The sequence below is a fragment of the Trifolium pratense genome, linkage group LG7 (assembly GCF_020283565.1).
Source record: "Trifolium pratense cultivar HEN17-A07 linkage group LG7, ARS_RC_1.1, whole genome shotgun sequence".
NCBI lineage: Eukaryota > Viridiplantae > Streptophyta > Magnoliopsida > Fabales > Fabaceae > Trifolium > Trifolium pratense.
In genome coordinates this window covers 13,969,117-13,985,855 of record NC_060065.1, presented here as the reverse complement: position 1 = coordinate 13,985,855, position 16,739 = coordinate 13,969,117, and the positions used below count along the sequence as shown (strand labels likewise).

General features: G+C 33.2%; 1 protein-coding gene across 1 annotated transcript; it reads left to right on the top strand.

Annotated features, from left to right (window-relative positions):
• Positions 1 to 2,498: 2,498 nt before the first annotated feature.
• On the top strand, positions 2,499 to 5,223 carry LOC123895907 (LRR receptor-like serine/threonine-protein kinase EFR). Its single transcript, XM_045946374.1, has 3 exons — positions 2,499 to 2,519; positions 2,570 to 4,571; positions 4,731 to 5,223. The coding sequence occupies exons 1-3, from the start codon at positions 2,499 to 2,501 to the stop codon at positions 5,081 to 5,083; spliced, it is 2,376 nt and encodes a 791-aa protein (XP_045802330.1). The 3' UTR covers positions 5,084 to 5,223.
• The last annotated feature ends 11,516 nt before the right edge of the window (positions 5,224 to 16,739 follow it).

The window sequence follows — 16,739 nt, the reverse complement described above, 5'->3', positions numbered from 1 at the left end:
TTGACGGAAAAAACTCGAGTTGACTGCACAAAGTTTTTGCACGTGTCTCATTAGTAATATGATTTATAAACATTATCTTCTACATATTGCTTAATAAAACTACATACATGTAGGTGTTCACACTCAAATTCTTCATGAGACACGAAGTCTTACTTTGTGGAACTAAATACCGGTGAATGTAATTTTTTTACAAATAATAAGTCTTTCATCTTGTCCTTTCATAAATGGTAATTAGAACCATTCAACAATATCATCCTTATATTTGTATTTGACTTCATCATTCAAGCAAGTAAAATAACCCTTAATCAAGAGCTCTGATGCCACTTTGACGGGGAATTAACACATAATAATAATAGCGTAATATGCAGCGGAAATAAAATTTCTCAAACTTCTAAGAACTTATGAGGATCAACAACAAATAAAAGCAACCAATAATAGAGCAAAATAAAAACACCGAAATTTTAATGTCAATACCAAAGAAATAGCTCAACTATAATTAAAGGAGAATGTTAACTTGTGCCCTTAAGACACATGTTAAGGAAGCAAAAATAGAAATTATTAAATGCTAATTTGTGCATTTTGACTTTTGAAGCATTAAATTTCTTGTATCATTAAATATTGAATTTTTATTTTGGTATATCTTAACATGTGCCCTAAGGGCACATGTTAACAAGACCCATAATTAAATAAGGGTATAAAAGAGTCTCTAAGCGAGACACATACTAGTGCTAACAACCAATAAAACAACAAAACACTAAAGCTTACAAAACAAGAACAAGAAGATGAAAATACCCAAACATAATAGGTTCAGTGCAAACCAAATATCTCACAAAAAAGACATTGTTTCGACGATCCGAACGATCAAAAGATAGAGCTGCGAACCTGCCCTCCAAATTTGAGCAAAATCTAACAGTTAACGAATCAGGAATCATGTTTTTCTGGAACTGGTTTGAGAAAAACGAGAATTGATTTTTGTCTTCTTATCTCTCTTTTAAAGTTGTTCTTTCTCGCAAAATTCACACTCATAATAATCTTAGTATGATCACTCTCTACTTATATTAGAGCATCCACAATGGAGCACTCCAACTTTGAGTACTTAAATGAGTCCCACATGAACACATTACTAATTTATTATTTTTTAATGATAGTAATAGGTACTCAACCCCTCTAATAGAGCACTTCTTAAAAAGTTCTAAAATGAGTCCCATCAATAACTCCACATCATTACCATAACTTATTATTTAATTATCTATTTTATAATATAAATTGATTGAATGATAAAAATTACAAAATTAGTATGTACTATTTCTTTTTATAATTAAAAAAAATATTAAAATTTGAAATTTAATTTAAAATAATATTATCAAATTTTAAGAATTACATATTTAAAAAATAATTACATATTTTTTCTAATGGTAAAAGAAAAACAAACAGAGCACCAACGTCTATATAGTTGATATTAAATTTTTTTATAAGTATGTCAATTCAAAAATTGTGCTTTTGTGATGTACAAAAAAAAAATTGTGTTTTTGTATAAATATCCATTAATTCAAATTGAATATATAAAATAAAGTGAGTCCCATAAAAAGAACATTTTAATGAAAAATAAGATTGAACACAATTTACGAGATAAAATTTTCATATTTATATCCTTAACGGTGCTCCAGGAGCACCGTTTAGCATTTTCCATAAAATAATAGGGAATAATAGTTTATCCTAAAATAATATTCCCTCCGATCTTATATATAAGACAAAATTTATTTTTTAGATTCATGGTAAAGTTGATACGATATATCTAAATTATGTTGTCCACATACAACAACTTTACAATAAATAAAAAAAGCATTTTATTTTTTTTTATATATATTGGATCGGAGTGATTACTTACTAATTAATTTGTGGCTATACGAACAGCAACATGAATGGTCAGTGTTTAAAAGTTATCCATTCGTCACATTGTATGGAATTATTATTGTTGGACTTGGACACATTAGCAATTATGTATGTATATGTATGCTATACTCTAATCCTATTTCATTGACTGACTTTTAAATTTGTTTTGCAGTTTAAACTTTAAGAGGATTCTTATGCTTCAACACACACAAAAAAATTCCATTCCAGATTTCTAAACCAGTACTCTATTTATATATCTTCAGTCTCTCATCAACAAAACAATTTTAAACATGTCTTCAATAGCATCTATTTATTTGATAACTATTTCTTAGGTACTTCTAGCAAGCATCATATGTGATATGAGATTGTGTAACATGTGCATCGTACATGTTAAAACAACTAAAAGTAGTAATTTTTTATTGAAAAACAACAATTATTCATTAAACAGTTATACATTTAATATAAAATACACAATTTTCAATAAAAACTAACTATTTTAACTTGTTAACATGTGCAAATTTGCAAATGATAGAAAAACCCTTGTTGTTTTTGTTTTCACCGCTGGGACCGTCTAATTTGGTTTGAAGGTCAGTTACAGTGTCACAATGTCAAAGAGACAATCTATAGTATGCACTTTCCATTTATGAAACTCAATATGATGAATAATGACAACTAGGAATATCATCATAATATATCACATTGCTTCTTATCTTATCCATTTTCAGGTCTGATACCGGCAGAGATTGGCTATCTTAATCAACTTGAGATTCTAATATTGTCATTTAATAGATTTAGTGGATCTATTCCTTCCAAACTCCTCAACATGTCATCATTGATAAGCTTGTATCTTGAAAACAATAATTTGTCAGGCATAATTCCAACAAATATGGGATATAGCCTTCCTAACTTGCAAGTGCTACACTTGAATGACAACAGTTTTGTTGGAAATATTCCAAATACAATATTCAATTCTTCTAAGCTCATTCAATTTCAATTAAATAACAATGCATTCAATGGAACGCTGCCAAATAATGCTTTTGGAAATTTAAGGTTCCTCGAAAGAATTCTCATAGTTAACAACAATTTGACAATAGATGATTCTCTTCAATTTTTTACTTCCTTGTCAAATTGTAGATATTTAAATTATCTAGAACTATCAAGGAATCCTATACTTTCCAGTCTTCCTAAGTCTATTGGAAACTTAACTTGCAACAAATTTGTGGCAGATTCATGTGGAATCGTTGGTAATATTCCTTTAGAAGTTGGAAACATGAGTGAATTGATACGCTTTTCTCTATATGTTAATAATATAAATGGACCAATACCTGCTACATTCAAAGGGTTACAAAAACTTCAGGTATTGGATCTTGGATACAATAATGGACTACAAGGATCATTTATTGAGGAGCTTTGTCAAATTGAGAGGTTGAGTGAGTTGTATCTAGACTATAACAAGCTCTCTGGTGTTTTACCGACGTGTTTGGGAAATATGACTTCTCTTCAAAAGTTATACATAGGATCTAATAGTTTGAACTCTAGCAGCATACCTTCCTCTCTTTGGAGTCTTAAAGATATATTAGAAGTAAATTTGTCCTCTAATGCTTTCATTGGTAATCTTCCACTTGAGATTGGAAACTTGAAAGCAATTGTAATATTAGATCTATCAAGAAATCATATTTCAGGCAACATTCCTGCAACCATCGGTTCTGTAATAACTTTGCAGAATCTCTCCTTAGCACATAACAAACTGATATCCTTGGACTTGTCCCAAAATATGCTAACAGGTGTTATTCCAAAATCCTTACAATCACTTTTGTATCTTCAAAACATTAACTTCTCATATAATAGATTACAAGGAGAGATTCCTGATGGTGGAATTTTCAAAAATTTCACGGCTCAGTCATTTATGCATAATGAAGCACTTTGTGGTAATCCTCGCCTCCAAGTACCTCAGTGTGCTAAACCAGTGAAGAAAAGGACGATTTCAAAGAAGTTATTACTCAAATGCCTAATTCCCATAGTTGTGTCAATCTTTTTGCTTGTTGTATGCGTAATACTTGTAAAACATAATAAAAAGAAAAAGGTTGAAAATACTCCTGAAAGGGGTTTATCAACTTTGGGAGCTCCAAGAAGAATATCCTATTATGAACTTGTACATGCTACTGATGGATTCAATGAGAGTAATTTACTTGGAAAAGGGGGATTTGGCTCTGTGTATCAGGGGAAGCTTCCTGATGGTGAGATGATTGCAGTTAAGGTGATTGATTTGCAATCAGATGTAAAATCAAAAAGCTTTGATACAGAATGCAATGCAATGAAAAATCTTCGACATCGGAATTTGGTTAAGATTATCAGTGGTTGTTCGAATCTTGATTTCAAAGCATTGGTGATGGAGTTCATGACAAATGGAAGTGTGGACAAATGGTTATATTCAAATAACCACTGTTTAAATTTCTTACAAAGGTTAAATATAATGATAGATGTTGCATCTGCATTGGAATATCTCCATCACGGTTCTTCATTTTCAGTGGTTCATTGTGATCTAAAGCCTACCAATGTGTTGTTGGATGAAAACATGGTTGCACGTGTTAGCGATTTTGGTATTGCCAAGCTGATGGATGAAGGACAATCTAAAACACATACTCAGACTTTGGCTACTATTGGATACCTTGCACCAGGTAACTCCTTGACATTTTCATCTCTATGTTTTGAGTCATAAACAATCTAATTTCTATCTAGTAACAAGTTGACAATTACTAAATTGGTTCTTTAAATTTAGTCATTTTTATTATATTTAAGAATATTTGATAACTAGTATTGTATATATTAAAATGCAGAGTATGGATCTAGAGGAATTGTTTCTGTCAAAGGAGATGTATACAGCTATGGAATTATGCTAATGGAAATCTTCACAGGAAAAAAACCAACAGATGATATGTTTGTTGCAGAGCTAAGTTTGAAAACATGGATCAGTGAATCATTGCCTAATTCAATTATGGAGGTCTTGGATTCTAATTTAGTCCAACAGAATGGGGAACAAATTGATGACATACTAACTTACATGTCATCTATTTTTAGTTTAGCCATGAATTGTTGCGAGGATTCACCTGAAGCAAGAATGAATATGGCAGATGTTACTTCGTCGCTAATCAAAATCAAGACTTCGGTTCTTGGTGCAAATAGGTTGTAGTTATTTTCTTTCCTACAAGTGGAGTTTATTTACTTTTGTAATGTTTGTGTAGGATATTTTTAGCATTGTTTTTGGATTGATGTCTTGTTGCTTCAATTTTCTTCGTTGTTGTATGAGATTGAAGTACATTATTTTCTTAATCTATTTCCTTTGGTTTTAAAAGAATCGACTTGTGAGTGGTGAAACCGGATCATCATACAAGTATATAAATCAGGTTTGTTTGAGGGTCAGGTCTGAAACCCATGTATGCGTATCCCATGAGATGTTGCAGTTAGGTTCCTATTGTCTTCTGCACCGGTTCATGATTCAATTGCCCAAGAAAGAAAAGAAAGGGCTATGCGAAAGGTTGCTTCAATATTCCCGTAGTTTTCGTTGAGAGCAATGACCGAACAGATGGAAGAGGCACGTGGCTGGCTGCTTGGACGCTGGGCAATAGAGGAGGTTTTATAATCATACGACCGGCCGAGGCCCGAGGGTGCCTTGCATGAGACAAAAAATATTGGTAATGTGATGTTGTCTTTGCAAAACTTGTTTTTAGAAAATAACCACTTAAATGGTACAATACTCTTTGTGCCAATGTCAACTGAACAACCTTGACCTTTCAAACAAGCATTTGTCCGGTGAAATTCCAAATTGTTGGAAGGATAATCAAGAATTGTTTGAGATAAAATTATCATCCAACAAACTAACTGGAGCATTTCCAAGCTCATTAGGGAATCTTTCATCATTGGTTTGGTTGCATTTGAACAATTATAAGCAAACACTTTCCCTTTCCTGCAAGTTCTTAGACTGCGAAAAAACATGTTGAATGGTAGTATTCCTTCACAACTATGCCAACAAAAATCACTAAAAATTTTGGACCTTTCCATAAACAAATTACAGAGGGTTCAATTATAGTCACATAATTCGTGGAACAAACAGTGAACCGCGAATTTGTTCACGTGAACCGGTTCGCGGTTCTTTTTCGAATTTGGTTCATGCAAATTCTTTGAGAATTAGCTAAAACCCGGGAACCGAGCGAACCATGACCAATACCCAAGAAATTAAATAAATATTTGAACTAATTTGAAAAATATACACTTGTTTTGGAAGTTGGAACGTGATTATTACATTAGTAAGTAACCATCACTGGACCCCTCAATACACTATGTTTTGTATGTGTTTGGAGACTCTTTTCTTCTCTTTTAATCAGGTTTTAGGTTGTCAAAATTTATAATTTTTCATTTGTGTTCTTATTGTTGTTTCAGTTGAAGCTTCCATGGGTGTTCACCATTCTTCCTCCCCTAGTTTCTTTGTCACCAAATTTGCAAATCTAAGAAGAAAGTGTTCCAGAGAAAATTGAATCTTGCATAAAAAAAAATACCGACTATGTATACCCCCAACGTTACCGAATTCTTTGAGAGTTGCGAACCGCGTACCTGAACTCGTACCACGTACCAAAGCGAATTGCGAACCGTGTGACTTTCAATACCTCAATTAATGCATAGGAAAGGAAACCTTGAAGGAATGAAATTGGAAAAATCAATATCATCTTCAATTCGCATGCAATCGTACAGTTTAATATATAGCAGATGCTCCTCAAATATGGTCAAATGAGTTTCTTACGAAGTTGATGCACCATCTCCTAGTTTTACTATTGATGATAGTGCTTCTGCTGCTCCAAGTCCTAGTGGTACATCATGGTCCGATCAAGTTGTCACATAAGTAGTGAAAGAAGTGGAACTTGAGTATACAAAAATATTGAATCTTGTAGTCAATATGGACTTGTCACAAAACAATTTGATTGGATTTATTCCTAATAAAATCACTTGGCTCACAAGACTGCACGGCTTGAATTCATCAAAAAATCGATTGAAATGAGAGATTCCTTAACTGATAGGAGACATGAAATCACTAGAATCCTTGGACATGTTTCAAAACCAACTTTCAGGCACAATTCCAAAAACCATGTCTGCTTTAACTTCATCGAGTCATTTAAACTTGTCTCACAAGTCACAACAACCTTTCAGGATCAATTACCAAACCATCAAGGAGAGCAGAACTAAATCAAATCAATCCCATGTACCAATCCAAAGCATCTGAAACTGAATCAATCGAACAACTCCAAGCTAAAGTTAAAGCAGTGAGGATCTTAACTCTTTGGAGTTAAATTTCACAAGTCCTTTTTTTGTTTGGTTACAATTTACTTGGTTGCTATACTTATATAATCATGCAGAAAAATCATAGTCAAAAATTTGATCTGTACTTTTAAGCTCAATAAGTTTGTTAAAGAATATTAGGAAGCCTAAGTGAATGACTACAACAAAACCTAGCTAGGAAAATATTTCCTTTTGTTGTGCACAACTAGTAACAAAAGATAATAATAACGAAAAGCAAAACGATGATGAACACAAAGAAGTTTGATAACGGAGTTCCCCGTAGGTACGTCTCTGACCGTAGAATTCGCTACGGCACGTTTCTATTAGATGAATGAATGAATTAGGGTTTCAATGTTACAAGCAGTATTTATAATAATAATAATATTACGGTCATAAATACCCCTGAACCATACCGCGGGGGCTATCGCCCCCACACCCCCTAACGCCCCCAATTCCTGATACAAATATACGCCACACTCAATAATCTCCACCTTGGCGAATATCAAACCCTTTTGAAGAACCACTGTATGACATCTGTATCCTTAGCGCTAGGGGGTCGTTTCCTTCTTAACACTGAGAAACATTTAACAAGTCCAAGCAATGCTTGAACTTGTCACTGGTGACTGGCTTGGTCAACATGTCAGCTGCATTCTCTGAAGTGTGAACCTTCTCAAGTAATATCTGTCCAGTTGTAAGTAGCTCTCTGATCTTGTGAAACCTCACATCAATATGCTTAGTTCTGGCATGATACACTTGATTCTTGGCCAAGTAAATGGCACTTTGACTATCACAATGCAGTTGAACTCCACCTTGCTCAACACCCAATTCCTTCACTAATCCTGTAAGCCATAAGGCCTCTTTGGCAGCTTCAGCTACTGCCATGTACTCTGCTTCAGTTGTTGACATAGCCACTATAGATTGAACTGACGATTTCCAACAAATAGGTCCTGCTGCAAGAGTAAACACATAGCCTGTAGTAGACCTCCTGTCATCCATATCACCGGCATAGTCTGAATCAACATATCCTACAACTGAAGGATCACCCTTTTCACTGCTAAACATGATACCATGACCCGTTGTACCTTTCAAGTACCTGAAAATCCATTTGACTGCTTCCCAATGATGTTTTCCTGGCTTGGACATAAACTTGCAAACCTGACTTACAGCTTGCGCCAAATCTGGCCTAGTACAGACCATAGCATACATTAAACAACCAACAACACTGGCATAAGGAACCTTTGACATATACTCAATTTCTGAATCTGACTTCGGACACTGATCCAATGTGAGTTTAAAGTGATTCGCCAATGGAGTGCTCACAGCCTTCGAATTACTCATGTCAAACCTGTTTAATACCTTTTCAACATAGCTTTTCTGAGAGAGCCACAATTTTCTAGCTCCCCTGTCTCTGTAAATTTCCATCCCAAGAATCCTCTTAGCAGCACCTAAGTCTTTCATGTCAAATTCTTTACCCAACAAAATTTTCAGTTCATTTACATCATGTAAATGGTTAGCAGCAATTAACATATCATCAACATAAAGTAACAGGAAAATAAAAGAACCATCATCAAGGCTCCTGACATAAACACAACAGTCATACTCACACCACTTGTAGCCAATTTGAAGCATGTAAGAATCAAACCGCTTGTACCACTGTCTGGGAGATTGCTTTAGACCATATAGAGACCTCTTCAATTTACAAACTAGGCGGCCTTTTCCAGTGTCACTAAAACCCTCTGGCTGCTCCATGTAAATTTGTTCATCTAGATTACCGTGAAGAAATGCTGTCTTCACATCCATCTGTTCTAGATGCATGTCTCGGCTGGCTACCAAGGCTAACACTGCCCTGATAGAAGTATGTCTAACGACCGGAGAGAAAATCTCATCATAATCAATCCCTTTCTGTTGTGAGTACCCCTTTGCTACAAGACGAGCCTTGATCTTTTCCCCTTCTTTTTCTGTTACTGCTGATTTTCTCTTATACACCCACTTGCAACCGATAGTCCTCTTGCCCAAAGGAAGCTGAACAAGCTCCCATGTCTGATTTTTCTGCAAGGACTCCATTTCTTCCATCATAGCACCCATCCACTTATCTTTCTCCTGGCTGACTATAGCCTCTCGAAATGTGGAAGGGTCTCCAGAACTAGTAAGAAGTGCATATGCTGCCAAGTCTTCAAACCCATATCTCTGTGGTGGCTTAATGGAGCGACGCTCTCTATCACTTGCAAGTTGATAATCATCTTCTCCAACCGAGTCTTCAGATGCTCCACCTGAATCTGCAGTGTCATGATTAATTGGTGTAGGTTCAGGTGGTTGTTGATGTACCGCTGATGTGTTCTTGTTCGGTGTCGGCTCAAGTTCTACTTGAATTACTTCTTTACCAGAACTTCCTCTTGTTGATTCTGTCACTTCTGTTTCGCGAGACTGCTTCAACATAAACTGCTCATCAAAAACAACATCTCTGCTGAGAACCATCTTCTTTGAAACCGGATCCCATAACTTAAACCCCTTCACACCTTTAGAGTAACCGACGAAGATACACTTCTTCGACTTTGGATCAAGTTTGGATCGATCTTCACCGGATATATGTACAAAAGCTGGACACCCAAAAATCCTTAAATTGTCAAGATCAATGGGTTTACCTGTCCATACCTCTTCTGCAACTTTCCCCTCCAAAGAAGCTCGTGGTGACCTATTAATAAGATAGCACGCCATGTTAATTGTCTCTGCCCAGAAACCCTTTGACAGACCTGCATTCAACCGGAGAAATCTTGCCCTTTCAGTTAGAGACCTGTTCATTCTTTCAGCAACACCATTTTGTTGCGGTGTCTTGCGAACTGAAAAATGCCTCTGAATACCATGTTGTTCACAAAATTTCTCGAACTGTGAATTAGTTTACTCTGTCCCATTGTCTGACCGCAAATACTTGATTTTTCTGCCTGTCTGATTCTCTACCTCAGCCTTCCATAGTTTGAACTTTGAAAAGACTTCAGATTTTTGTTTCGTGAAATAAACCCAAAGCTTGCGAGAAAAATCATCAGTAAAGGTCACAAAGTACCATGACCCACCCATGGATGCCTCTCTAGTTGGCCCCCACACATCAGAATGGACATAGTCAAGAATCCCCTCTGTTTTGTGCTTCCCGGGTTTGAACCGAACACGACACTGTTTTCCAAGAACACAATATTTGCATAAATCCATTTTGCAGCTGCGGACACCCTTCAACAGACTCCTCTTTGTGTTCATCATCGTTTTGCTTTTCGTCATTATTACCTTTTGTTACTAGTTGTGCACAACAATTGGTATCAGATGACGATTAACCCGGCGAAATTCGAAGTGGCAAGGTTCGACGGAACGGGCAATTTCGGATTATGGCAGAGACGGGTTAAGGATCTGTTGGCTCAACAGAGTTTACAGAAGGCGTTGCGCGAGACGAAACCGGCAGACATGGATGATACGGATTGGGTAGAGATGAAGGAGAAGGCTGTCGGTTTGATACGCTTGTACGTTTCAGACGAGGTGATGCATCTTATTCTTGATCTAACAACCCCGAAGGAAGTTTGGGATAAATTGGAGAGTCAGTACATGGAGAAGTCGCTCATGAACAAGTTGTATGCGAAACACAATTGTTGTGCACAACTAGTAACAAAAGGTAATAATAACGAAAAGCAAAACGATGATGAACACAAAGAAGTTTGATAACGGAGTTCCCCGTAGGTACGTCTCCGACCGTAGAATTCGCTACGACACGTTTCTATTAGATGAATGAATGAATTAGGGTTTCAATGTTACAAACAGTATTTATAATCTATAACAATATATAAAGGGGATAAGGGAGTTTGGGCTGGATTTTTTTTGGTCCATTTTGCCCTTAACTTCCTTTATGGTTTTTTAATTATTCCATAATTGCCCTTAACTTCCTCTCTTTTTTTTTTTATGGTTTTTTCATCTATATCTATTCTATATAATATATAAAAAGAATACATGAGTTTTGGGGTAGAATTTTCATAATACCAACATTACCCTTGCTTTTTTTAGTAGCAACAAAAATCTTTTATTAACAAACTCACCATAACATAAGGCGTATCTTTTTTTTTTGGGTACATAAGTTAGACACAGGCAGACGCGGAACGCGCCTGCCTGGCCCGCTAGTAATAATAATAATATTACGGTCATAAATACCCCTAAACCATGCCGCGGGGGCTATCGCCCCCACACCCCCTAACGCAATTCCTGATACAAATATACGCCACACTCAACACCTTTTTTACCAAGTTTCTCAAGCATTAAGTCTCTAATACAGTTTAGAGAAGGATGAAAGCTTCTTCTGTTAGTATGAAATCTTCATTACATATTGTTGGTAAGTATAAGTACTCACTCATGTGAATATGTAAAAAGATAGAAGAATTATATATGGAAATCTTCATTACATATATTGTAAGAGTTTTTCAGAACTTAGCTAAGAATATAATCTTCTATGGAAATGTATTCATTAATTATTCACATTGCTACCAATCCCGCGTTCCATCAATGTATAAAACACCTAGATATTCATTGCCAACATATGGAAACGTGAAAATTTTACCAACGACTTATCTCAAGGAAGCGTGTTGATTCTGCGATCATGAAAATTAAGAGGGTTCCTTGGAGTCGAAAGCATGAAAATATATATTAGCCAACAAACCCTTATCTTCAAATCCTTAATATTCCCTCAATACGAACGATCATGAATCAGTGATGGTGAAGTTATACATCTTGTAGCGCAGAACCTTTGCAGTCGAAAAGCCTTATTTATAGATTCATCGGCGCGCACCATATCTTATGGCGCTGTGTTTAATTTAAACGCACCATACCTCATGTATCGTGTATTTCTAATTTTGTAGATTAAATAATTAATAAGTCTCTACTTATTTATATAATTACAAATAAGTCTCTCTAATTAATTATTATCTCGATTCAAATTAAAGTTTGACTGTGGATATTTTAAAAATGGCGTCCTATATGCTAATGTAGTCTCACAATTAAGTCATACTTAATATTCCATTTAGCAGTGATTACTATTTGTGGAGAACCAAGAAACAAGCACCGTCTCTAGATCATCATCTGAAGCTGAGTATAAAGCACTAGCAGCTGCAACATGCGAGCTCGAATGGATCTTATACATGTTGCGTGATTTGCAAGTCACATGTTCCAGACCGCCAGTTTTATGTTGTGCCGATCACAGTACCCTCCACATATTTTTTAACCTCGTCTTTCATGAAAGGGCCAAGCATCTTAAGATAGATTGCCACTTGGTTCGAGAAAAACTTCAAGTTGGAGTCATGAAATTGTTACAAGTCTCATCATAAAACTGAATAGCTGAATTTTTCAATATGTCCAGGTTGCCGAAGCCATTCACGTACATTTCTCATGTCCAAGTTGAACTTGATAACAATTCAAGTTAATTAAAGTTAGTTAGAGGTGGTTATAGTTTGTTACATGTTAGTTTATGGTGCATCATCACCTCTTGTATATAAATAAAACATTGCTTTGTTCATTAAATAATCAAGTATATAAATTGGTAATCTTTCAAACATCACACACCACAAGAATATTATTTATAGCTAAGGGTCCCTAAAATTGAATGCCAAAGGTGAGACTACCTCTCAAAATTGTGTGGAAGAAGTCATCATGAGTGATCAACGGCCAACCTCTTCAACCAATTAAACTTGCAACTATATTATTTATTGCAAAGAATATTCAATGGAAGAAGAATGTCCCTATTTCCCGCTTGAATTTAGGCAGAGTGTGTTAATTTGCAACTTTTTTTTTGTTCTGACTTTTGCAACTATATATATAAAATTGTGTCTGAGAGTAACTAGAAACAGCAATGACAATTGCATTAGCTTTATTCCTTATATGCTACTACAGTATATATATCACTCATGCCTCTCCCAATGAGAATTACAGTATATATATTACTCATAATAATACCTAGTATTATTATGATACATCTTATCTTATCATAATATATAACTAGGGGTAAACCCATCGATTAAAATACATAATTAAAATATTTTTATAAATTAAAAATAATAATTGTGATAAGTATAATCACACATTCGATTAAAAAACATTGTTAAATACTTTTTACGATACGGTTATATTTAATATTATATATGTGTAAAAACAAAAAAAGTTGTTCAGAATTAAAATAATTTTTATTGAAATGATGTATCATATTTTATTTTAATTGTGTCATCGTATAAAATCTTAGTTTTCATTATATGAGTTGCAATTTTAGTCACAAATTACTTTGCTTTTTTATTTTTAATGTATCCCTTATTTATTTATTTTCAATAAGAGTTGGAGGTCATACATAATTATACTTTGTGAAAATATTGCTCATGAGTAATGTTGAACTAATAAGTATGGTGGTTTTGACATTTTTTATCACGTGATCTCGTGTTCTGAAAATTACCTATCAAATAACAACGTTACTGCTTACTCCCTTCTATACAATTTAAGATGCCAAATAACTTATCAACTTACCTCCCTCCCGTTCTCTTGAAGTTTCTTATCAATTATTCACTTGGTGAAATTTTATCCCGATTTTATTAGTCTCGATTTTTTTTTGTCTATTGTTTGGTTTTTTTTTTTCGATGAGGTTTTTCTCCGCTCATTTTGCTTTGAATTTTTTTATTTAATAATTTTTATTCGGATTTTCAATTTAATTTAGTAGTGCTTATTAGAATGCAGTACTCTTTTTTATAGATAATTTATTTTTTTCTTTCATTTCATGGGTTTGATTAAAACACACATTTAAAATATTTTTTATCAATAAAAATAATAATTATGATAAGTATAATCATATATAATTAAATGATTGTTAATATTTTAAATATAGTAACATGGTTATATTTAATATAAATCTATATTAAAAATAAGAAGGTTATTTAAAAAAAAAAAATTGTTTAATATTAACCTACATAGTATATTTGTGTATATTAAGGACAATTAATATAATTTTTAGTGAATATCTGTTAATATTCATAAGTTTGAAGAGGTGCATTATATTTTATTCTAATAGTGTAATAGTATGAGAACTTAATTTTCTTTTTATGCATCGTGGTATATAGTCGCAACTTGCTTTGCTTTTTTACTTTTTTTTTCTTACCTTTGCTTTTTTACTTTTGTATGTTAGAGGTAGTCATGTTTGCCTTGTGCTGATATATTGACTTTGTTGAGCTGAGTTTTATTTATTATTCAAATTAATTCAATTTTTTTTTTGATCATTTTTTTTTCATTTGTGCAATTTTTCAACTACTTTTTTCCTATACTATTAATAAAAAATATAAATAATTGATATTTTAATAAAATAACAATAGTTTGTAACTTACGACTTTTCATTGACCTTTCATCAATTTGAACTTTTTATTATTTTTATAAATAAATAAATAAATAAAAATATTTCATATAAAACTAAATTAAAAATTATACTTGTGTTCATAAGTAGCAAATATAACTTATAGGTTCACTCTCATAATTGTATAAGTAACCAAAAAAATCATCATAATAATTGTATGCATCCTTTTACATTCCTCCAAATATAACTTATAAATGAGAAAGTTTAGTGACTACTAGGTTCACTCTCACTCTTCATAACCACCACCCCGCATTTTTTTTCTACTCATTTCTAAATCTTAATATTTGACATTTTCACTCAATGTTTATTTGTACTAATCTTAATATTTCTACTATGGTGCTATGTATTGATATCCAACAATATTCATTTGTACTAATGTTTAGTTTTTGTTCTTCATTTGTAGGTTGAAAATATTGATATCCAACAATATATGTAGTGGAGGGAGTAGAGTAGCTAGTAGGAGCGTGAAAAAAGGTGAGATATGGGAACAAGATTTTCTGCTATGCTGTTATGGCTTTGAGCCGTCTAATTAAAATAAACGGTTGAGATTGTTTTATTGCGTGAAAGTGAAAATGAAAATGAAATTGAAATTAAAATAGGTCAATTTAAAATTAATTAATGGTTGAGGATTACTAAACTAATTATTATATGAATTATATAGAGTCAAACTTTGTGAAAATATTACGGAAGGAAATTTTCAAATTTGAGAATTATTGGAAATTTAGAAATATAAATATGGATAAAGGTTAAAATTGTTAAGATTTTTTTTGGTAAAGATTGTTAAGATATTTTTACTCTTGAGTAAACTAATTAACTCATTTGTAATGACTAATGAGTAGCTATCTCATTCGATGGATGTAAGATTTTTGGGATAATAAAATAAGATGACTATATTGTCAATAAAAATAAAAATAAGATGACTATAAAAAGATTATTGCTAAAAAAATCTTATATATATATATATATATATATATATATATATATATATATATATATATATATATATATATATATATATATATATATATATATATATATATATATATATATATATATATATATATATATATATATATATATATTATACTGAATTTTATATTTATTTTGTCAAATAACTCTATTTCACATTTTCCATAAAATTTTAATGGAAAGTTGAAAAGTGTACGTGCTAAATGAGGTTGGAATTTAAAAAAGAATAATACAATTCACTACATCGATGAAAGAACTTTATGCTAAAATAACACTTAAAAAGGAATAAAACAATCTACTACACGTCCCCGTGAGCTTAGCTCAATTGGTAGGAAAATCGCACTACATGTGCAGGAGTCCGGCTTCGAACCCGGGACACTTCACTTATTCACATTTAAGGTAGATTTTCTAGCCACTAGGCTACTTTACAAAAAAAAATCTACTACCTTGGTGGAGAGCATTTTCCACACCAACCTTCTCATTACTTTTTTTCTTGCTCCATAAAGGTACCGCTTTTACCCTCTCCTTTCCACTCATTTCCACAGTTACAGGGTTTTGTTTTTGTTCATTGAATTATCATTACTTCTCGTTTTACTCTTAAACAAACCACCCTCCTTAATTTTGAGTCGTGTTTCTTTTTTTTGTGCTAAAACCTTTTAGTGTTTGTTATGTGTACATGTCATTTTCAATGTGCTAGTAGTTTCCTTATGATTATGTTATCTTTATGAACTCATTCTTGTTGCTAGAGCGTGCCATTTTTTGTCTAAAGATTTGGCTTTTCTTTGATTAGTAAAGTGATATGGTGGTTATGTAAGTTTTAAATAGCGGTTGCGATTATAATTGCAATTAAGTATGTTTTAAATAGGGTTTTAAGAGACGAGGGTGCATAGCGGTCTTTGATATTGTAGAAAATTGTGGCTGAATGCAATATATGATATTACAAAGAATTGCATAGATTTGCGATCAAATGCAACCGATGTAGCCTAATCGCAGTTACATTGTGGTTTCATCTACCCAAAAAACCGATATGTCGCTGGCAAGATCGCAATTTAGGGTTTTAAATAAGATTTAAGTGATGATGATGTTTCGGCTCCAAAAAGTCCCTCATAATCAAAACTAAGATTTTTTCAAGTTATCCAAAATC